The 20,060-nt window shown below is 36.4% G+C and overlaps 1 protein-coding gene across 7 annotated transcripts in view; it reads left to right on the forward strand.

Moving 5' to 3' along the window:
* The first annotated feature begins 6 nt into the window (after nucleotides 1-6).
* Nucleotides 7-20,060, forward strand: part of MAP3K7 (mitogen-activated protein kinase kinase kinase 7) — a 47,056-nt gene continuing 27,002 nt past the window's right edge. For 4 of the 7 annotated variants that reach the window (XR_001520373.1, XM_015621401.1, XM_015621402.1 and 1 more), the window contains exons 1-7: nucleotides 7-256; nucleotides 11,326-11,436; nucleotides 13,123-13,188; nucleotides 14,094-14,139; nucleotides 14,789-14,927; nucleotides 16,036-16,160; nucleotides 18,850-18,978. Coding sequence is in view for 5 of the 7 variants with exons in the window: in XM_015621401.1 (XP_015476887.1) it covers nucleotides 167-256; nucleotides 11,326-11,436; nucleotides 13,123-13,188; nucleotides 14,094-14,139; nucleotides 14,789-14,927; nucleotides 16,036-16,160; nucleotides 18,850-18,978 (706 nt within the window). In the remaining 2 variants the exon portion in view is untranslated. The remainder of the gene's footprint in view (nucleotides 257-11,325; nucleotides 11,437-13,122; nucleotides 13,189-14,093; nucleotides 14,140-14,788; nucleotides 14,928-16,035; nucleotides 16,161-18,849; nucleotides 18,979-20,060) is intronic. The other 3 variants (XR_001520372.2, XM_015621405.2, XM_015621399.3) reach the window with 3 other exon arrangements.

The raw sequence follows: 20,060 nt of genomic DNA on the forward strand, positions 1-20,060 counted from the left end.
GCCCGAGGCCGCCGCGGATGCGGCCCCGGCGGCGCCTCGGACAGGCCCGCCCCGACCTGCGCCAGGAACCGCCGCCGAACCCCGCGTAGCCCCGGCCCTCGGCTGCCTGGTGCCGGACCCTCGCGTAGCCCCGGCTCCCTCTCCTCCCCGCGGTGAAAGAGGAGGCATGTCCGCTGCCGCCTCCGCTGACATGATTGAAACCCCCCCGGTCCTCAACTTCGAAGAAATCGACTACAAAGAGATCGAGGTGGAAGAGGTGAGTGAGGGTCCCGCCGTCCCCCTCGCTCCCGGGCGCGGCCAGCCTGGTCCCGGCCGCGCAGACCCCGAGCGCCCCCGGCGTTCTCCTCGCCGGCGCCGTCCCTCCGCTGCGGAAGGGGCTGCGGAGAATTCCCGGGTGCGCCGGGATGCCGGGACCCCCCCAGGGTACCTGACCGGGGCTCTGTGCTCCCGTGGATGCTGCAGCGTCTGGCACCAGCGAACAAAGGCGGTCTAGCTAGGAGTGGAGGTTCCAGCTTACTTCTGCCGGCCCTGCTGCTGAATGCCTTACTGTGGAGTTTTATTTAAACGGGATAGATTTATTAAGGACTTTTAAAGTTTCGCCACCCACTTTAGTATGGGTGTCAAACACAGTTGTCAAGAGAGAGCTGTTAATTCTAGTGTTTCTTTCGGATCTCTTTTTCTCTATGCCCCTGTTTTCACCTTCTGCCACCAAACTGAGCCATTGTATATGTAATGATCATACCACTCTTAATGATTTGCTAAATTTACAGCTCTGTGAGTTGTAAGGGTAAACAGATTTTTTTTTTCTTAACATAGGCTAGTGATGTTGCACTCATGGATATATAGCATTTAATTTGTGACCTGTGCCTGTTACCCAGGAAGTGGCATTCAGTTATTAAATAACAAAGTTGGAAGGAAGTTTTTTTTCTGTGAAGATCGTATAGTAAAATCATTTCAGGTGTACCTTTCATCTGTCTGGAGTTCCTGTGAAAGTAGCGTGGGTGTGATCTAGGGTGGCTTGCGTGCTTTAATAACAGGCTCAGTAGTCTCTATATACTACAGTGTTTGACTCTCAGAGTTACACAAAAATATTGCTGCTGGTTTTTTCCTTTGTCCCCTGCTAAATTCTTTACATGAGTGAAGTTGCTTCATGTTGACCCATAACGAGTTTGATGAGGCCAGCTTGTAGAGTCTGGACCTAACAGGCATCCAAGACTGCTAAAACAGTCTCTGTGCTTTTATTTGTAGGTTACCATCTTTCTCTTCCAGTAATAATTACCCTCTTTTCCTTAAAAAGTTTGTGTGGAAGTGGAGTTTTGTGTAGTAGCTTTGATAGCTTTTAGATGACAACCTTCGTCTCAGGTTTTTATAGCAGTTTGCTAGATACTGGTTTGTTTATAATTATCCCACTGGGCTTGGGTCTCCTGAGGATAGTTCAGGGGCCTTAAAATCTAGAATGTTTCCATGGAGCATCAGGGCAATTTCTGCTGTATTCAAGTAGTGTTGTAACTTTGGCTTTCACCATAGCAGGCACTGGGAATTTTCAGGAGACAGTAGCTTTTAAAAGATTTCCTTTATCTCTTTCTACGAATTTGGCAATCATAAAGATTTTTGTTTCTGTAAGTCTAGTTGTTCCACCTCCCTTTGTGCAATTAACTGTTCTGAAGTGAAGGTATTTTTGATGTTTTTGCAACACTTACTAATAGCCAGGGATCAAATCACATGTTTTGGGAGAAACAGCCTTTCTCACCCAGTGGAGAAAGTTTAAGTGGGTTATCCATCAGAAAAAGGTGCCCAGTGATGGCTCATAGAAGTGAGTGCCACATCTGCTGTGTTAGACGTAGCCCTTTGAATTAATAAAGTGCTATACAAATCTTTAATCCTCACAACACCCCTGGGGAGGTTGTTAGCAAGGATTGTATTGCTGTTTTACATATAAGAAATGTGGAGCTGCATAGTGTGTAATTGGTGTAACTAGAGTTTAGCATTCTAAGGTTCAGTGCTCAGAGCTTGACTGTGTCCCACACATGTGCCTGGCACTCACAGAAACAGGACTGTCAGCACAAAAATGTATCTGGAGACAATGCCTAAGTAGAAATTTGTTTAATGCAGTTGTTGCATTATTCACAACACAGTATCTTTGTAGAGATAACAAAACTCATGTGATATAAGCAAGAGAACTCTGATGAAATGTTCCATGTTGTCTCCATGAAAAAATCTCACAGCTGGCATAGCATATTGAGTGTACCCGTCCTCCCAGAATTCTTATAGGCAATGGGGATACCCTAATGCTGAACACAGTCTAAATGTCATTGCACAGAGGAAGAAATAAGGCCTACTTTACAAGAAAACATGGATTGGGGATCATACTTAGACCTTGCTTTTCTGAGCTGTGGGTGTTGACCTCTTACTCATGATGCAATTTCAGCACAAATAGTCAATTTCATAGTCATAACGCACATCCTTACTGAGGATTTTCTGTGCTCTCACTTTAGAAGAAACTTCAGAAGTTTTTGAGGATTGTAAGTGACTGTAATGTCTCAAAATGGTCATATTTATGCTTGGCAAACTTCAAGTGTTTCAAAATGGAGTGTTAAGAGATCTACACTGGAAACTCAAATGCTTTTATAATCATAGCTTTGCTGTTGTATTATCAAGGCTGTCTTGTCAGCAGATAGCAGTCCCACTCTGCCACTGGTTTATTAATAGATATTGAAGTTCTGGAATACTTGCAGGCCCAGAGACCTTGTTAATAAATGTGAGATCTATAAGTACACTTTCATTATGTTTGTCTGAACTCTACTAAGATAAGAACAAGAATATACCAAATTTCACTTTAGCTACCATGCACATGACTAACTGTAGTGTTACTTCCCACCAGTCAAACACGTCTCCAGCTTCAGTCTGCCTTTTTGTCATTTCAAGTGCTTAAAATGAAATAAAACATAGAGACAATTATTATTAAAGAGTTGGAGTCAGATCAAAATTGATGTGACACAGCAGGAGCATCTTCAAAACTAGAAGGGGAAAAACAACATAAAACTTGTGTTCAAAAGAAGTGGTCTCTATTCTACTATGCAAGTTTTCGATTGTGAAAATGGCCATTTTAAGTTTTTAATATTCAATAGGCAAATCATTAGAAACTGAAAAAATATTACCTAATATAACTGAAAAATCAAGTCAGCAATAAAAAGCCCAAGAGTCTTGTTTTAAAGTCTCATATTTAAATCTAGAACAACACTCCTGTTGTTTCTTCCCAGAGGAGTTTCCAGATATAAGCAACAAACACACTTTGGTTTTTAATTGTTCTGGCAGCCTACTCCCTGCCACTCTTTCCTGAAAATTCCACAGGCTTTCCTCCACCAGGTAACTGGGTAACAGTCCCATATATGACCAAAATGTAGACCTCTTCATCACATGATGTGTGTATCCTTGGCACAGCCAAAGGTACATGTCTGGTCATGTATACTGTGACCCTGCGCAGTCACTGCCTGATGCAGACAAGTTAGAAAAACTAATGCCATATTTGCATAGTTGTAAGTTACTTTTGGATGGTCTGAAAGTGTAAATTACTTGAAAACTGTTGTTTAATTCTCTACTGGTAGAGTATATACAGTAAACTGTATATATACATTTTACAGTGAAGTTTATTTTCAACAATCTATTTGGGCAGTGGTTAAGTCTAAGAGAATTAGGGTAATGTTTTCTTTGAGATGAAGAGGTAGGCTTCATATATATTTCTTATAGAAAGTTTACTTAAGATCCCAGCAACCAAGGAGATGCAATTTATAGTATGTCCACCTATGTCAGATATTTTTGAAATAGTTGATTAATTTCATTAACTTGAGTAGTGTGCTGAGATCTATGTCTGCTCCTTCCAGTTCTGGAGCAAAGCAGTTCAGAGGCAAGAAAATGAGCAATACAGCAGAGCAACTGGGTTTTGCTCCCCTTTATATAGTTAACTTTTAAAATGTTAGTGAGATGCAATGACTGATTATGTCCATTACAAAGTAAAGCAGATTTGTGTAAGTTGCTGTTGAACATGAAGCTATTACTACCTCCACTGTTTCTGTGTGCTGGGGGGGGTCACCCCCAGTTGTAGAATACCAATCTGCAAAGTTGGAAGGAATTTAGAGAAGAACCGGATGTGATTTGAGATCTGAACAGCATTTTTCAGATATCTGACTTGAGTGCAGAAGGATTGGTTCTCAAGAACCAAGGGTGGTGGTTAGAAATCCATTTGTAGTAAGTTGAATTTCTCAGCCTTTTTCAGTAAGACTTCAAGCTGCAAAGCTGGGTATTCAAAAACAAAGGCAAAAAATAAGTACATGGTGAAAACATATGCCAGTATTTTCCCTGATTTTACTCTAAATACATTTCATAATTAATTCAAATAACTACTTAAATGTAGTTTAGTTACACCAATGGAAGATTCTCTTTATTCATTTACATAAGAAAATAGTGAAGTGTTAGCTGGGGTGTAAATTTATAGCAGAAGTTGTTCAACACCAATTCTGGTGTGAACATTTCTGGATTCTGTGTAAATTTCTGGATGAAATTTACTGTGCAGTGAGTTAGAAGATGGCTAATAAGCTTTTTAAACATTTAATGTGACACTTTACACTCATTTCTGCACATGCAGATATATTCAGTGAATCAGTTTGTGTCCTGTAAAAGATACTTATACTTCACTCTCATAAAGAACACATGGGAAAGAAACCTCACAGATCAGATCTTCCTGTTCCAGTGATGAAAGCAAGATCCATATTTCTGAGATAATTAAGAGTTCTATGTCTAATACCTTCCTTTCCCTAAGAAAAAAACTAAAACAACAGAGCAAGTTTCACAGGTCCCTTATTTGTTCCACCCATTGGAACAGTATTTACAGTAAATTACCAGTAATTTTAGACAGTGCCAGCCCATAAAGCTCATGTTAGAATCCTGCATCCTGACTGCCTCATTATCCAGTATCTTGTTTCTAAAATAATAATCCAATCTCTGGGCTGCTCTTAACAGAAGAAATTGATTCATAGTAGAGCATCAGACAGTTGTTTCATTAATGTTTATAAATTGCTGGTAATTAAAATTAGTTCATTTCTTGATACAGATGTATAAAACCCTATCAGTAGGGTAAAAGCTTTTCAGTATGTGATAAGCCAGAATGAAAGTATAACTTGATAAACTGTTACCTTTGAGATGCATGCATTTTTTGGAATGACTTGAGCTACCAAAATGCAGGGAGGGTTGGTTGCATGTTCAGAGCAAAGGAAGAATTTCTGGGAACATAATTTTCAGTGGGCTTCTGAGTAACCTGGTCCAGTGGAAGGTGTTCCTGCCCATGACAAGGGAGTTGGAACTAGATGGTCTTTAAGGTCCCTTCCAACCCAAACCATTCTATGATCCTGTAATTTCAAGAACATGTAAGGTGATAATTTGATTCTTCATAAACATGTTCTAAAGAAGCTGAAATGATAATTAGTTCTTAAAACAGAGCAAAATTCAGATAGACAAGCCACTGAATGAAACCTGTACAGTGCTACACAGCTCTAACAGATGAAACCCTAGTTAGGGACCAACTGTATGAGTTTGTCTATATTTATTAAGAATCTAAGTTGATTTTAATAACTAGTTTATTTCAGGAAGAATTTTTTTTTTTTTTCCTAAGGTGTTTTGCATAACTTCTAAGTTGAAACTTGGAAACTAAATCTAAACTAAGTGACTTTGTTTTCTTCAAAAAAGTAGGATTCATTACAGAGGTTTTCAGAGTGGGGGAGTGAAGAGGATTTGGAGGTTTATTCATTTCTGTATGAATCCCAAAAAGGAAAAGCAACATTTAGAGTTGTGCTGACACTAGTACAAATAACCAAAGAACATAGCTGTAAGAATTGGCAGATAGATCCAAACTCCTTCCTAAAAGTGCTGCCAGGGTATTGGCCCCAGTCATTCGTGGCATGGGGCCAATTTGCTTCAACCTACTTAATAAAGCATAGCACACACAGAGGAACCAAAGCTGGGATTTGAGGCTAGTTGGATGATAAAAGTGTAGGCATATATTTTTAGAAGCTCTAAAATGTTGTTCATGGTTTCTTTTGGCACCTTTTTTTGTTTGTTTGTTTGTTTTACTTTCTGGGTTTTGTTGGGTTTGTTTGTTTGTTTTTTAATTTATGCTCCCTTTGCCATACAGGCAGACGTGTGAAAAACTGAAAATATTAGTATACTTTATTGGTACTGCTGGAGCTCTGGTAGACAAAGAAAATAGAAGCAACTGAATTTTAACATGTGATTCTTTTTTGTGTTTTTAGAAAGCAATATAGAGCATTTTTTTCCACTCTGTCTTGTGTAGTGTCTGGAGCTTGAGAGATCCAAACATTCAGTTTGCATACATACCATTTCATTAACAAATATACCAGTAAACAAAGCAACATAGATATTAAAGATAACTTAAAACCTGTTGTCATTTTGGAAGCACGGGTTTTGTTGGGTTTCTTTTGTTGGATTTTTGTAACCACTTCTCTTGCTTCCCAAAATTGTAAATGAGCATGTCATACAGTAGATACTTCAAATTATGAAGTCAGTTCTGCAAAGAATACTATGTCTACTAACCAGGGAGCTATTATATTTTATTGCTGTCTTATATATCCAGCAAGTTTTTTTTTAGAAAGAAAAGCACTAGGTATCCAGTATGCAGAACTACCTTACATGGAAACTTTATGGATAGAGAGAAAAACTTTTCATTTTTATGTTTTTGAGTTAATAGAAAATCTGTGCAGTTAATACAAAGATGAAATTAATTCTTCCAAAGTTTTGGCATTTGTTAGGGGATTATGGTGCATCTGAATAAATAGAGATGCATTTTTCTTGTTTTATTGGGGGAGGGGAAATTTTTGGTCACATCCCTTAGGACAAAATACATCCTTAAGGTCTTAACATATCTGCAGTCTCTATTTCCTGCATGATTTCTAGTCTACATAACTTACCAGTCAGTATAGTCTACATACTTACAAGTCAGTATCATGTATCTTTGTTTACGTACAGCATTTGATACTATTTGTACACAGAGACAGAGGTAATGCTTGTTCCAGGGTTCTTGTATGGTTCATATTCTTTAAATAAGACTCTAAATACATTATCTGGAAAACATGCAAGTGGCACTGTCCTTCACCATGTCACTTTGTCACACAGTAAAATGTTACTTTTGACTGGTGTGTATTCTATATGTAGAAGAAGAAATTTTAGTACACTTTTCAATCTTTGAATCTCTTTAAGTATTACTTCCAGTTTAAAATGTTTTTGTGTCACGTACCAAGTGGTTTTTGACAAGCTTAGTTCTCTTCTGTGAGAAAGGTAGAAGCAGACTTGTTCTTACTCTCTTTCTAAATGTCTCATCTGCCTTATATTTTCCTTTTTTCTCCTAGACGATATTTAAAGGAACAAAATATTTTACCAAAAGAATCTGTTTATTTTTAGATCATTTTCCAGATATACACAGTGCTATAGATCAACTGCTGTTTATTGATTTGTTGTGTCAATAATTACATTAACTGTGCTTCATATCATTCCAAATATGCAGTATTGCTAAAACATATGGTGTGGCACCAAAAGCAGGGGACAAGAAGGAATGGGCATGAAGAAACTAAAGTTCAGGCAGTGCCTTACTCCTGTGATATTAAGTTACTTAGTTCCAGCACGTGCTGCTGAAGGAAACTACATAATGTTTAAACCATTATGACAATATCTAAGATTTACTCCTTTAAAGAAAAAACTAAAGGGAAGAAAACTATATGTAAATGGACTCCACCACAGGCTGCATTCTGTCAGTTATAAAGGGTTTTTTGCTATGAGTAAGGTACTTTTTCCAGATTTAGTAGGAAAAACACTGTGTTTTCACATATGGGAAACCTTGATTTGTATTAGATCCATCATCATTTCTGATAGTTGCTCCTTTCATGTGCTATCCAAGAGCCTGAGCTGCTTTAATGGAGGACTGGCTCTTCTGTTTTCCCTGTATCCTAGGTAAATATTCACTGCATTCATGTCCTCTTCTCAAGTTCAACCCTCTGCCTAAGCTGGCACCAAGTCACTGATAAATTGTTATGAAACCTTGACTGCATTATCATTTATCAAATTTTCACCAACAATAAAATTTACATACGTGATGGTCTCACAGCTTTCTGTTATGTAATTAAGGTTTAAATTACCTGCTAAATTCTTTCTCTCAGTGCTCAACACTGATTTTATTTATTATTATTTTTTCCAGTCATCAGTGGAACTTCTTAAAGTACATCTGATTCTTGGAATTTATTCCACTTGTCAACTAAAACCCAAATATTGTGACTTTCGTGGCTCAGTGTAAAACACTACATTGGGCAGTATAGTTGTTTCTGTGAGTTTCCTCATTTAATAGAAACATTGTTAAAAAATACAACAACACTGCAAAATGATGCTTTCTTTAGTATATGAACTGGAAATACATGTCATGGATTATCTGCAAGGGAACAGTATGTTCACAGGCTGAACTTAACTATGTGAAATCACATGGAAGAGATACATGGGCTTTCTTTTTTTGTTATACATCTGAAAAAGAAATGTATTTAATGTATAAAAATGTATGTAGTATATGTATTTCCTATTCATAATATTAAAATTATGTACATAATACATATAGTATATTTTTGCATATGGACATATACAAGTCTTTTCAGCAGGAAAAGATACAACTAGCCAGAAAAAAAGTAAATCTGACCCATCACAAACTGTTGTAAGTGATTCAGGCTAAGTAAAAGAAAAAAATACTACTTCATTAAATTTTGAGACCTATTATTTTAACTGATGTATATGCACTGTTTTCAAATCCTTTTGTTTCTGTCACTGGTTTAAATGTAACAGAATTGTAGTTGAAAACTGTGACAGAGTATGAGAAAGATAGATATGTTAAGAAAAGGAACCTTCTAAAAGGTGTCTCACAGAGACCTGCATCATAAGGCCAATTGTATCCACCTAGGAAAATTCATTATATGCCCATGTCCTTTTCCCTGAGTGGAAGGGAAAGTTCTTCCCACTCACTTGGGTAACCCTGTCTGGATTCCTTCACAGTGTAGGGGAGCAGCAGATGTGGAACTGTAGTGCTGCTGTTCTTCATCTTGCACAAGCTTCTCTGTGGCATCCTCTCATTAACTGTCCTTAGTATTTCCCAGATGCTTGCATGGTGGATTTTTATGTGCTCACTAATCATCATTTCTGCAAAACACAGACTTACAGCAGACACATCAACTGATGAGATTTTGCTTATTCTGTAGGTCTGGTCATGTGCTGTGCAAGGTGGGTAGAGGCTTTGTAATGGACAACTCTTGCAGCAGTAGAAGGTGAGGGGCCTGCCAACTCCAAGAAAATGGGAAATTTTATTCAAAACATGGTCTGAGAGAGAAGGGGAAATAACAAGGAAGGCTGTTTGGGACTTTCATGTCTTCCAGTGACTCATTGTTTCCAATTTGTTGATATGTACTATTTTTGTAGGCTGCTCATCTATCATTCATATGGCTTGGTGTTTCCAACCTCACTTGTGGAATGCAAGAAAATAGCGTGTGTTACGTCAGGACAAGAGTCAAGGCCCTGCACTTTGGCAGGGGGATGAGGTTACAATCAACAGGTCCTGTTCTTTAATGGAACAGAATGGAGCATGTTCTGTGCATCCCCTGTGAATATCTTATCACAGACTCAGTCTGCAAACCACTGTTGTGGAAGGTAAAGGTGAGATGGCAGGAACTCCTGCAAGGCTTAAGTATATGCTGTAATGTAAAAGAGAAAAATATTTCTTACAGAACAAGGAAGCCAGAAGAAGAAAGTGCCATCGATCACCTTGGCTGTCATGGGCAACTGTTTCTTATATCCACATGAAACTTTTAAGAAGTGTTAAGCATAATTTCCCTTTTTTGGTCTTTCTTAATGCAAGATCTTGAAGGGTTTTTTTTTAATTTATATTTTTCATCTCTTCAAACTGGGGCATTGATTGCAGACTTTCTCATATCCATGAGAGTTTAGCAGGTCTTGAGTTGTGCACCTGCAGTCTTTTCCATCCCATTCCCAAAGGAAATCAGTTTCACTATTTATTTATTTGGGAAGCACACAGTAAAAACCTAATCCAGGAATTGATTACATAAATAGTAGTCAGCCCCTTGTTTCTCCTCCCCTCTCCTAATTCTCATCTTGCCTGCCTTGCATTTTTTGGAGTTCGAGGTGCTCCTTTTCCTTCTGTGCGCCTTAGGTTTCCTACTCCTCAGCATTTTATTTTGAGCATATGAGTAATAATGCGCTTGTCTGTGGTTTCCTGTAGTGGCTGCCACTGTTTTGTAGTCACTGTTTTGGCAACACCTTCATTTCAATTTTACATCTCATGTGCATGTGTTGTCATTATTCCTGTAGGTTGCCATTTTTCCTCTGAGGAACAATTAAAATAAATGAATTTTCAATTAAACGTCATGTGTAATTCACCAGTAACTGAAAGTGACCTTCTCTCTATGCTGCTTTAACTTATATGCTTGATTTCAAAGAGCTACTCTAAATAATGCTGGTGTGGTGGTGTTGAGCTTCTTCACAGCAAAGGTTAAAGATTGCTTGAACACTATAGAATACAAAAGCTGCTACTACTGCTTTTACAAAGTTACACTGAAGAATTATGGCTCTTCTCAGGGGTTGGGTTTTTTTAATTGTTTTAGGCAATGTTAATTCTAAATCAGATAGAAAGCAGACAGAAATAGGGAAAACTTATCTTATAGACACAGTGCTTTTTTGAAGGACTTGCAGGATAATTTACTGCTGTCACACTCTTGAGTCATCTCTGAGAAAATGAACTGATAACTTTGAGCACACTGAGCATCTTGTCCCAGTTTCATCATGGTCCTGTGCAGTTGTGTATGCATTTAAATTTCAGAAGTCTTAATTCATGTTTTAGCAAGAATAAACAAATACAGCAGATAAATGTAATTTCATGGGTGAAACCTAAAAAAAAAAAATTTGGTCTCATTCCTCTGATTTTCTTCTGAGCAATTCTTGTTCTAAATAATTGAGATCATAATTCTTTGAAATACTGTCTCTGCACATCAGTAGTAAAATGTTTTGTAGGTGTATTTTCCAATTCTTCTGTAAATGATCTCTTGAGCAAGCTTAGCTAAGCCCAGTTATGTTTTGATGGCACAGTATTCAATTCCTACTGCAAACGTCAAGTCTGTGTATCTTCAGATTTGTAAGTTAAATTTCTGTCTGTGAAGTCCTGCACAACAAATGAAACAATTTCAAGTTTTAACTCTAGTGTTTTATATTTTGTTCTAGGTTGTTGGAAGAGGAGCCTTTGGTGTGGTCTGCAAGGCAAAATGGCGAGCTAAAGATGTAGCCATTAAACAGATTGAAAGTGAATCTGAAAGAAAAGCCTTCATTGTAGAGGTACAGTACATTTGTTGGAAAATATGGAGTTAGGTAGAGCTTGTTTCCTGAAATTCATGGGTACATTTAGTGTACTAAAATCTATGTCTTTATCTTAAATTAAATGCTGCCTGTGGTACCCAGTTCAGGCCTGGACCCTTGTCTTGCAGAACAGGAGACCTGTCAAAGCATATTGCAGCTCCTTTAGTTTGCTTCTCATAAAAACTGAAAAGCAAGAGTGTGGGAGAGACAGGGGCACACAAGTAGTGTAATAACACTTCTTAGATTCTGTCCCAGTCTGAATAGTCAAAGCCTTGGAGCTGGTTAACACTTCCAGGGGCCACAGCATAGGTTCTCAATCAGTACAATCAGGTTGATATTTGAAACTGTTCCTGAGTTTTTTCAGCAGTTCTAATAACTTGCTTCTTTTCTTATATATAAATACATTGGTACCTTAAAGGCTTTTGTTCAATGTTTGCTTCTTTAAAAATGTATTGAGTAGTTCAGATATACTGATAGACTTCCCAAGATACATAATATTTTCTAAAATCAAAAGTTTAATTTAAATTAGATATATTGTGCCATACTGCCAAGTATTTATTCAGTTATAATTTAGGATGTTCAGGATACACAAAATACGTTAAAAATAAAACTCTTAAATTTAGAATTAACTCTAGTAAAATGTGACACACTAAAAGGCTGGAAAAAGCATGTTTGTAGTAGGCCTTTCTTTAAATATTTATATGTTGTTCATTACGATGAAAAGTTTTTAAGGTTATTAGTCTGAGTCTGCTGTAATGCTGAGTAGATCCAATTGGTCCCTTGGGATTTTTGTGTTCAAAAGAGATCTGAGTAGATAATCCCAGAAAGGATACAGTAATTACTGCTATTCAGAACACCCTGCACAGTGAAAGCATCAGGTGAAATATTTCATTCTGATTTTTTAGATCTTCTGAAGACATAGAAATAATTCTGCATAGAAATAATAGCATTTTCTCCGTAGACAGCATAAACTACTTCAGCAGTCTGTGTAAAGGGGAAAAAATGCCTTTTTGCTTGCTTCTACTATGTACTGGTAAAAAACCCCAATGCAAAATACTGCAATTGTAGTACAAATAGTAATAAGTTCTTAGAACTATGTCATTTTAATATTAAATTATTTTCATTTGTAAATTCTTATTGATTTATAAGTTATTAATAATAATTATCAATAATTTAATAATGAAATTTATTGTTAATTTTTTTTAATGCTAAAATATTTAACTATAGGGTTGTGGGCTTGGGGATTTTAGAACTTTTGTCCTCTATATTGTCAAAACAAACAGTATGATTCTGGTTTTTTTATCTAATCAATTTTTATGTAGTCCCAAAATTGAAGGCTCTAGGAAGAGCATCAAATCTATAGATGTCATAGTTCCACAGTGCTTGTGACTTGAGTGATGCTATTATAGCCTGACAAAAATACTTTCTTTAAATGTAATTTCTTCAAACTTTCTTTAAAATCACAGTTCCAGTTTGACACAAACTGCATTACATAAATTAAAATGCAGAGAGTGACATAAATATTTTAATTTGTAAAGTCACCATCTGGAGTTATGCAGACATAGAAAACTGTACTTGCTGTTGTGGTGTATTACTTATAGCTATGAAAATAAAGCATTATCCCTTTTTTTATCATGGTTTGAAACCGTGTGATTTGTATTGCAGCTTCGACAACTGTCACGAGTAAATCATCCCAATATTGTCAAGTTATATGGAGCCTGTCTAAACCCAGTAAGTTACAGCTTATGTCAGTATGACAAAAGGTGACTAGCTTAACATATGCAATGATCAGTGCACATAACATGTATTTTATATTAAAAATGTATATTTTATATATTTTTCATGTTTTGGCCATAATAAGGAAATATACAGATGTGTAGGTTGGTTGATATTTTCAGGTATTTGTTTTTCCTTTCTACTACTATGAAAAACAAATTCTTTCAAGAACACACCAAATCTGTTTCTAAACACCAGTTTTACTTCAGTTTGTCAAAATGGCATCTAGTGTATTACAGATATAGTTACATTCATATCTACAGCCATATTAATTGCTAATCAATACAGAAAGGAAATGCATTATCAACACATGATTGTGTCTTGTAAATCAGCTCCTATTTTCATACATGCAATTTTCAGGATTTGCTTGCTTTCTGCCATAGCTGCAAACAGTCACACAAATGCTCTAAGCAGAAAAGAGGGTACTGTGACAGAACAGATGTATCCTTAGCTAATTCTGGTATGGGCTTTTTAACTGATTAAAATAATGCTACATCCCTTTTCTTTCTTAGTACTAGTGAAATGATTTTGGCATGGTATTGAAATTTTTTTTTTGTAAGCCACTAAAGGAATAAAGTAAAGGACAGTGAACTGCAGTTTGAAGACAGTATTTGCTTTTTAAGTCTGAAGAGGGAGAGAGGTCATTCCTTTTATTTTCTATCTTCCAATGAGAACTAAGTGTAAAACTGATTTTTCTTACATCTAAATACATACCTGTCAAACTGACTGATGTACTTCCCATTAGCTTAGATATGGAGTTTTTGCAGTTGCTCACAAAGAACTTCCCTTTCAGTTTATGAAAGCTGTCTTCTGCCTCTGCATTGAAAATATGCTAAGTTTTTGTCCCTTTCCTCCCAAAGGTGTGTCTTGTTATGGAGTATGCTGAAGGAGGTTCTCTGTACAATGGTGAGTATCATTTCAACTTCCTGGAGTTAAAGTGCTAATATTAGGGCAAACATCATCTAAACTACAAGTTGTTTCATAAATATGTCTCCATTCTTGGAGCTGTTCATAAGCCACTGAACACAATCCAGCACAACCAGCTGGAGGTGGCCTGCTTGACCTACTTGGTAGACATGCAGGGGTCTCTTTGAATTATTATGTGGTTCTTTGAAATACTTAAAATAACTTAAAGGAGAAGGGAGTGCCTTTTAAAACCTCTTTTCAGTTCACTGGTTTGTTCTTGATAGCAGTTTCTATATTTTATACAAGTATTTTAAAATTTTCCAGTGGAACAGCTGAAAACATTCTTCCTTAATTTGTGAATTCCCTGGGCTTTTGTTTAACAGACTTTACCAGGGATAATTGAGAAGAAGCAACACCTTTCATATTGAATTTTAACATAAATTATTATGGAAAGTGTACTAAAAAATGGGAAATATTTTGATATTTCTGTTATTTTAACAGTCTGCAGAAGGATATTTTTAGTTGAACTAATGAGGTGTTAGTGATTACTTGGATTCTACAGAGCTTTCTGACTGGTATTTTGTTAACTCCATTGTATCTGTTGTAATATGCAATAAAGTTCTTTTTAGTTTGTGCCTTTGTTTTGCAGTGTTGCATGGTGCTGAACCTCTGCCTCATTATACTGCTGCACATGCCATGAGTTGGTGTTTACAGTGTTCCCAAGGTGTGGCATATCTCCACAGTATGAAACCAAAGGCTCTAATTCACAGAGATCTGAAACCACCAAAGTAGGTTTATAGTTCATTTTTCATATTTTCTTACAATTGGTGTTTAAGATCATTTATAATAATTGTATCACATTTAAAAGAAATACCTAACTTTTGGATGTACTGTATTCCAAATGATGGTTTTGCATTTGAAACTTCAGTTACAGAATGACAGTGTATGATACAGAAAATTAACTGTATTCAGTTACTTTCTGTACAACTGGAAAAATACCCTGCTCCTGCCCTGCATCATGGAAGAAGGTTTTATTAGGAATTTGGCTTGTGATCAGAGGCATTTAAAATCATCCAATTTTGGAATGATTGTGGTGTTCAATAAGAGAACATTGTGGGGAGGTTAATTGGTTCTAATGTCATATTTAATCTGTTGCATTAGAGCTCTTTTGCCACATGGCCATCCTCCTTTATCCCCTCCTTCTGCCTGGTCCACTAGCCCTGCCAGAAGATCCCATCACTTTCCACTGAAACAAAATTGAATAGTTTTCTATCCAGTCAGTTTGTTACCCAGCTCATTTTACAGCTTTGGATCTGGCTCCACAGATTAGATAGAAACAGATATTTGAGGATCAGCAGAATCATCCCTTTTTGGTGGTAATCTCAGTTATTACCAGGTAAAATTATAACATGAAGCCACAATTTAAATCTTTAGTCCTTTCATGTACTCCCCAGTTTTGATTTATTCACTTGTAACTCCAAGTTCTTCCATTTAAATAAATAGCTACGTTGACTGACATTAGTGGGAGTCTTGATTGTTCTTTTGATAAAATTTCTACAGCACTTGCTGGTTTTCAACCCCTGGCATCTGAAAGTCTCCTCTTGTCAATATATGCTTAATGATTTACTATGGCTAAAGATACTTATTTAAAATCTAGCATATAGAAATATTAATAAATTACAACATATATCGGATTACTTTAAAATAAGTAATAGTCACAGTATACACAAATGACCTTCCATATTTCCCAGATTATAAAACAAAGCACTGAGATATAAAGCCTAAGATATTCATCTATATTAGAATGATAGTTGTTGGGATGAAAAAAAAATATCAGTGTTTTGTTATCAAACTATTTTGTTTTACAATATTAATATCCTTTTTTTTCTTTGACAGTTTGCTCTTGGTAGCTGGGGGGACAGTTCTAAAAATCTGTGACTTTGGTACAGCCTGTGATATTCAAACACACATGACCAACAACAAAGGAAGTGCTGCTTGGATGGCACCTGAAGTTTTTGAAGGTAATAAAAATTCAGCATTAATATTACATTTTCTTTGTAGGGATGCAACTGTGAATTAATGTGATGTAAGAATAAGAGCATCGTGTAGTCTTTAAAGTTTACTAAAGTTTGATGTAACAACTGGAAGTTTTGGCAGAAGTCTTAACATTTTTTTAAATCATTTTAAATTGTCAAATAATTGTACAGAGGTTTGAAGAGCAGCACTGAACCAATTCTCTCATGTTAATATTAGACATTTAATTACATGAAGATGTGGAATCTTTATTTGTCATTGCTGGGATTTACATAAGGAGTACCTTTAGACAGCTGCAGTTCCTTATTTTGCAAGTGAGTCAAATACAGCCAGAGGGCTCTTTCCCCGCAATTTTGCTGTTTCTAAGATTCTTAAATAATTTCAAACTCTTCTGTCATTTAAATACACTGTCATTACTTTCCCTCCCTACTCTGATCAGCTTTTAACTTTAGAATTTCCCTGTTAGAGTCTCTAAATTGAACATAATTGCCTTCTTTTTTGATCTCCCACTTTCTTGTAACTCCCATCTTCATCTGCTTTTTGTGTAATCTGGAGATTTGATGTACTTCCTCTTTCCTACATACTGAGGAGCTTGTTAATACCAGTTAATTTGGTTAAGTAGGAAAACAAGCTATTTATTGGAGCATAATTGGGGAAGACTGATGATAATTAGATACCTATAATTGCTGCATGATTAGCAAAGAAATAATCCCATAGATATTAAATTGGAGATTAAACACCTTTTAGCCTGTCTCTGCCTTAATTATCAATGCAATTCAGCAGTGGTCTGGAAAAGTTGTCTTCCTGCCTTAGGAAGCAGATGTCCCTGATTTGATCTCTGGCTGAAATATTAAAAATTTTTCCCCCATTTTAAACATTAGGGCACCTAAAGCCTTGTACAGATGAAATAATCTAAATGAAAATAATATTATATAGATCAGGGTGAAGTAAAAGAGAGCAATTCCAACCAATATCAGAATTCCCATTAGAATAAATATTTTTTTTTTTTTAAAAAATTGAAATTGCTTTGGGTGAATTGGATAAATTGAGGAATTATTGTGTCTATCCAATCTTAGTCTTTCACATAAGGAAACAGTACAGAATACTCTCTCACTTCTTTTGGACTCTCACTTTTCAGAATTAGTCCAAGACTTGTCAGCTATAAAGAATTTCATTGCTCAGATAGGGAAATAGCAGTATTTCAGTTTCATAGGCTGTGTTACAGAAGTGCTGTGACTGCATAGATGAGACTGTTTTGCTTCCCTTACTGATCTGCCATTGCTTATATGACTTATTTTCCCCAGCATCTTTGAAAATAAGCTGACTGATAAAGCTGACTTTGTTTTTCTTTTTCCTACCTTGTGAATTCATTAGCCACATTTATCTACTTTGATACAGGTATAAAGAGTTTTTGACATCCACATTCTTAGAGAGTTTTGTAAAGTTCAAATTAGTGCCTTCCCTTAAGGAGGGCTTGTGGTTCATGCTGCAGCCTGTTTCTTGTGTTTGTCTTGTGAACTGGCCAGAGAACAAGCTGTTTGCCTGGTACAGTTTATCAGAGGTATGGGGGCAGAGGAAGTTGGCTCACAGGTAGAGGATGGAGCCTGTTGGAACTGTTGCTATATGGTGGGTATTCACATGAAACTAGACTTCTTTGTTACTGAAATGATTTGTCTGAATAATGCTTCCTGATTAGGTATAAACAAAAAAATCTCTTAGCCACTATATGCCAATTTTAATCCTTGTTTGAAGATAGATGAGCAAATGTCCTATAATTTATATTCACACATTTATTCTCATGTCATTTAGCTATTCACATTTCTTATTAGCATTTGCATGAGTTACGGTTACAAAGCATACATTCTTTCTCTGTAGCCTCTGAACATTTTTATTTATTATTCTATGTCACCTACCTGCCTTTGGCACTTTAGGAATCATAGAAATACTTGACTTATGGTCAATTTAATTAATTAAGTAATGACATTACAAAAGAAAATAAACCAAGAGGAATTCAGATGGTGAGAAATTGACGATTCTCCTGAATTTGTTCCTATGGTAACTTAGTAGCTCTTCTGAAGACCTGTAATTAATAAAAGAGTAATGGATATGACAGATGTTACTGGCTGGCATATTGTCACTAAGATTGGAAGAAGTGAATTGAAGAATATTGGGAGGAAACAAAAATAATCAATTACAGCATGAATGCAACAGATTTTTTTAAACCTAATAAATTATGGTTTATATTATATAAGGAAACTCATGCAGTTTTATTATTTCAAGATGACTCCGAGGATTGATTCCCAGAGAGGGGCATTCTGAGCAGTCAGACTGTCAAGTGATTTCTGACTTAAGTTAGCATGAATCAGCCAGCTTTAGAAAACTCGTTATTTTCCAGTGTGATAAATGTGAAGTGAAAGTAAGTATGTAAAGCTATTTGTTTATTGGAGCAAGCTGCCCAGGGGAGTGATGGAGTCACCATCCCTAGAAGCATTGAAGAAATTACTCAGCATGGCATTTAGGGCCATGGTTTAGTTGACATTGTGGTGTTTAGCGAAAGGTTGGATTCAACGATCTTGGAGCTCCTTTCCAACCTGATTCTATGATCTGCTCAAACTGTATTTCTTTTTAATGTGTTGCATATAAAAGAGTCAAATTATATCGATGGCTTTCTTCCAGGTAGCAATTACAGTGAAAAATGTGACGTTTTCAGTTGGGGTATTATTCTCTGGGAGGTAATCACCCGTAGGAAACCTTTTGATGAGATTGGTGGTCCAGCTTTCCGAATAATGTGGGCAGTTCACAATGGTGAGTTGAAAATACTTTTCAGCTTTTACTTTATTGAAAAATAATGCATTTGAAGTTGTGTATACAGCCTATAAATTTGCTGAACCGTCTTAGCTGTACAACTTTTAATTACTAATGTTTCTATTTTGTGCTTCATTAAATATGCATTTCTGTCACAAAGACTAAGTAGTTAGACACTGCTACTTTTGTGTCAGTGTGGGTTTTCAGTTACTTGTCTGCTGCTGTGCTTGCTACGTGTAACAGGTGTATGAACAAAGAAGGATGAAGAGCAATGTCTTCATTGTTATAACACTCCATTTTAAAAGTGATCTGAGAAAAATCTCTTACCTGTCCGAATGATGATTTTAATAGATACATTGTCTTTCTTTTTTCTTTTTTTTAATTGAACCATCTGCAAGAAATGGGTAATTTTAAGTAACTTAACCTGTGTTTAGAAATGTTATTAACTGAGACCTCCTCCAGGGCCATTAGGTATTAAAATTGTTACTTTTATTTTTCTTCTATGGTGTTTTTGGGTTTGTTTTGGTTTTGTTTTTATCCTGATCTTTGAATGGTTTTACCTTTATACCTAGGTACCTGCACTCATGGTGCAGCACCCTGCTGTGCTAGGTACTATACAGAACAGATTTTCAGGAGCTTAGACTATGAGCAGGACACAGTGGTGTGTTCAAATGAACTGCTTTCTTTAAAGCAGTGGTGAAACATTGGTCAGTGTAGTAGAATAGACTGTAGTGTTTTCATGCTGAAGGTGTAACTTTTTTACTGCTGTCTTTTTAGGTACCATGGCAAAACTATTTTTTGAGTAATAAAATAATGATAGTGAAGTAGTTCAGTGAATGTCTGCAAAGACTTCCTGACATTTGTGAGAGACAACATCAAAGCAAGCACAAACTTTCTGGAAGAAAAAAATTAACAAACAATAAAGGCTGAGTGCCCCTAAGCACTCTGCCTGAGTGTCAGTGCTTCAGTAGTAAATGATAGAAGCATAAGGTGAGCACAGGCATACCCTATTCAAAGAAGAGAATGAGGCTGTCAGTGATAGAATCAATTAATATTATAGTCTCAATAATGCACAAAGAGAG

This window comes from Parus major, chromosome 3 (assembly GCF_001522545.3).
Source record: "Parus major isolate Abel chromosome 3, Parus_major1.1, whole genome shotgun sequence".
NCBI classification, from domain to species: Eukaryota; Metazoa; Chordata; class Aves; order Passeriformes; family Paridae; genus Parus; species Parus major.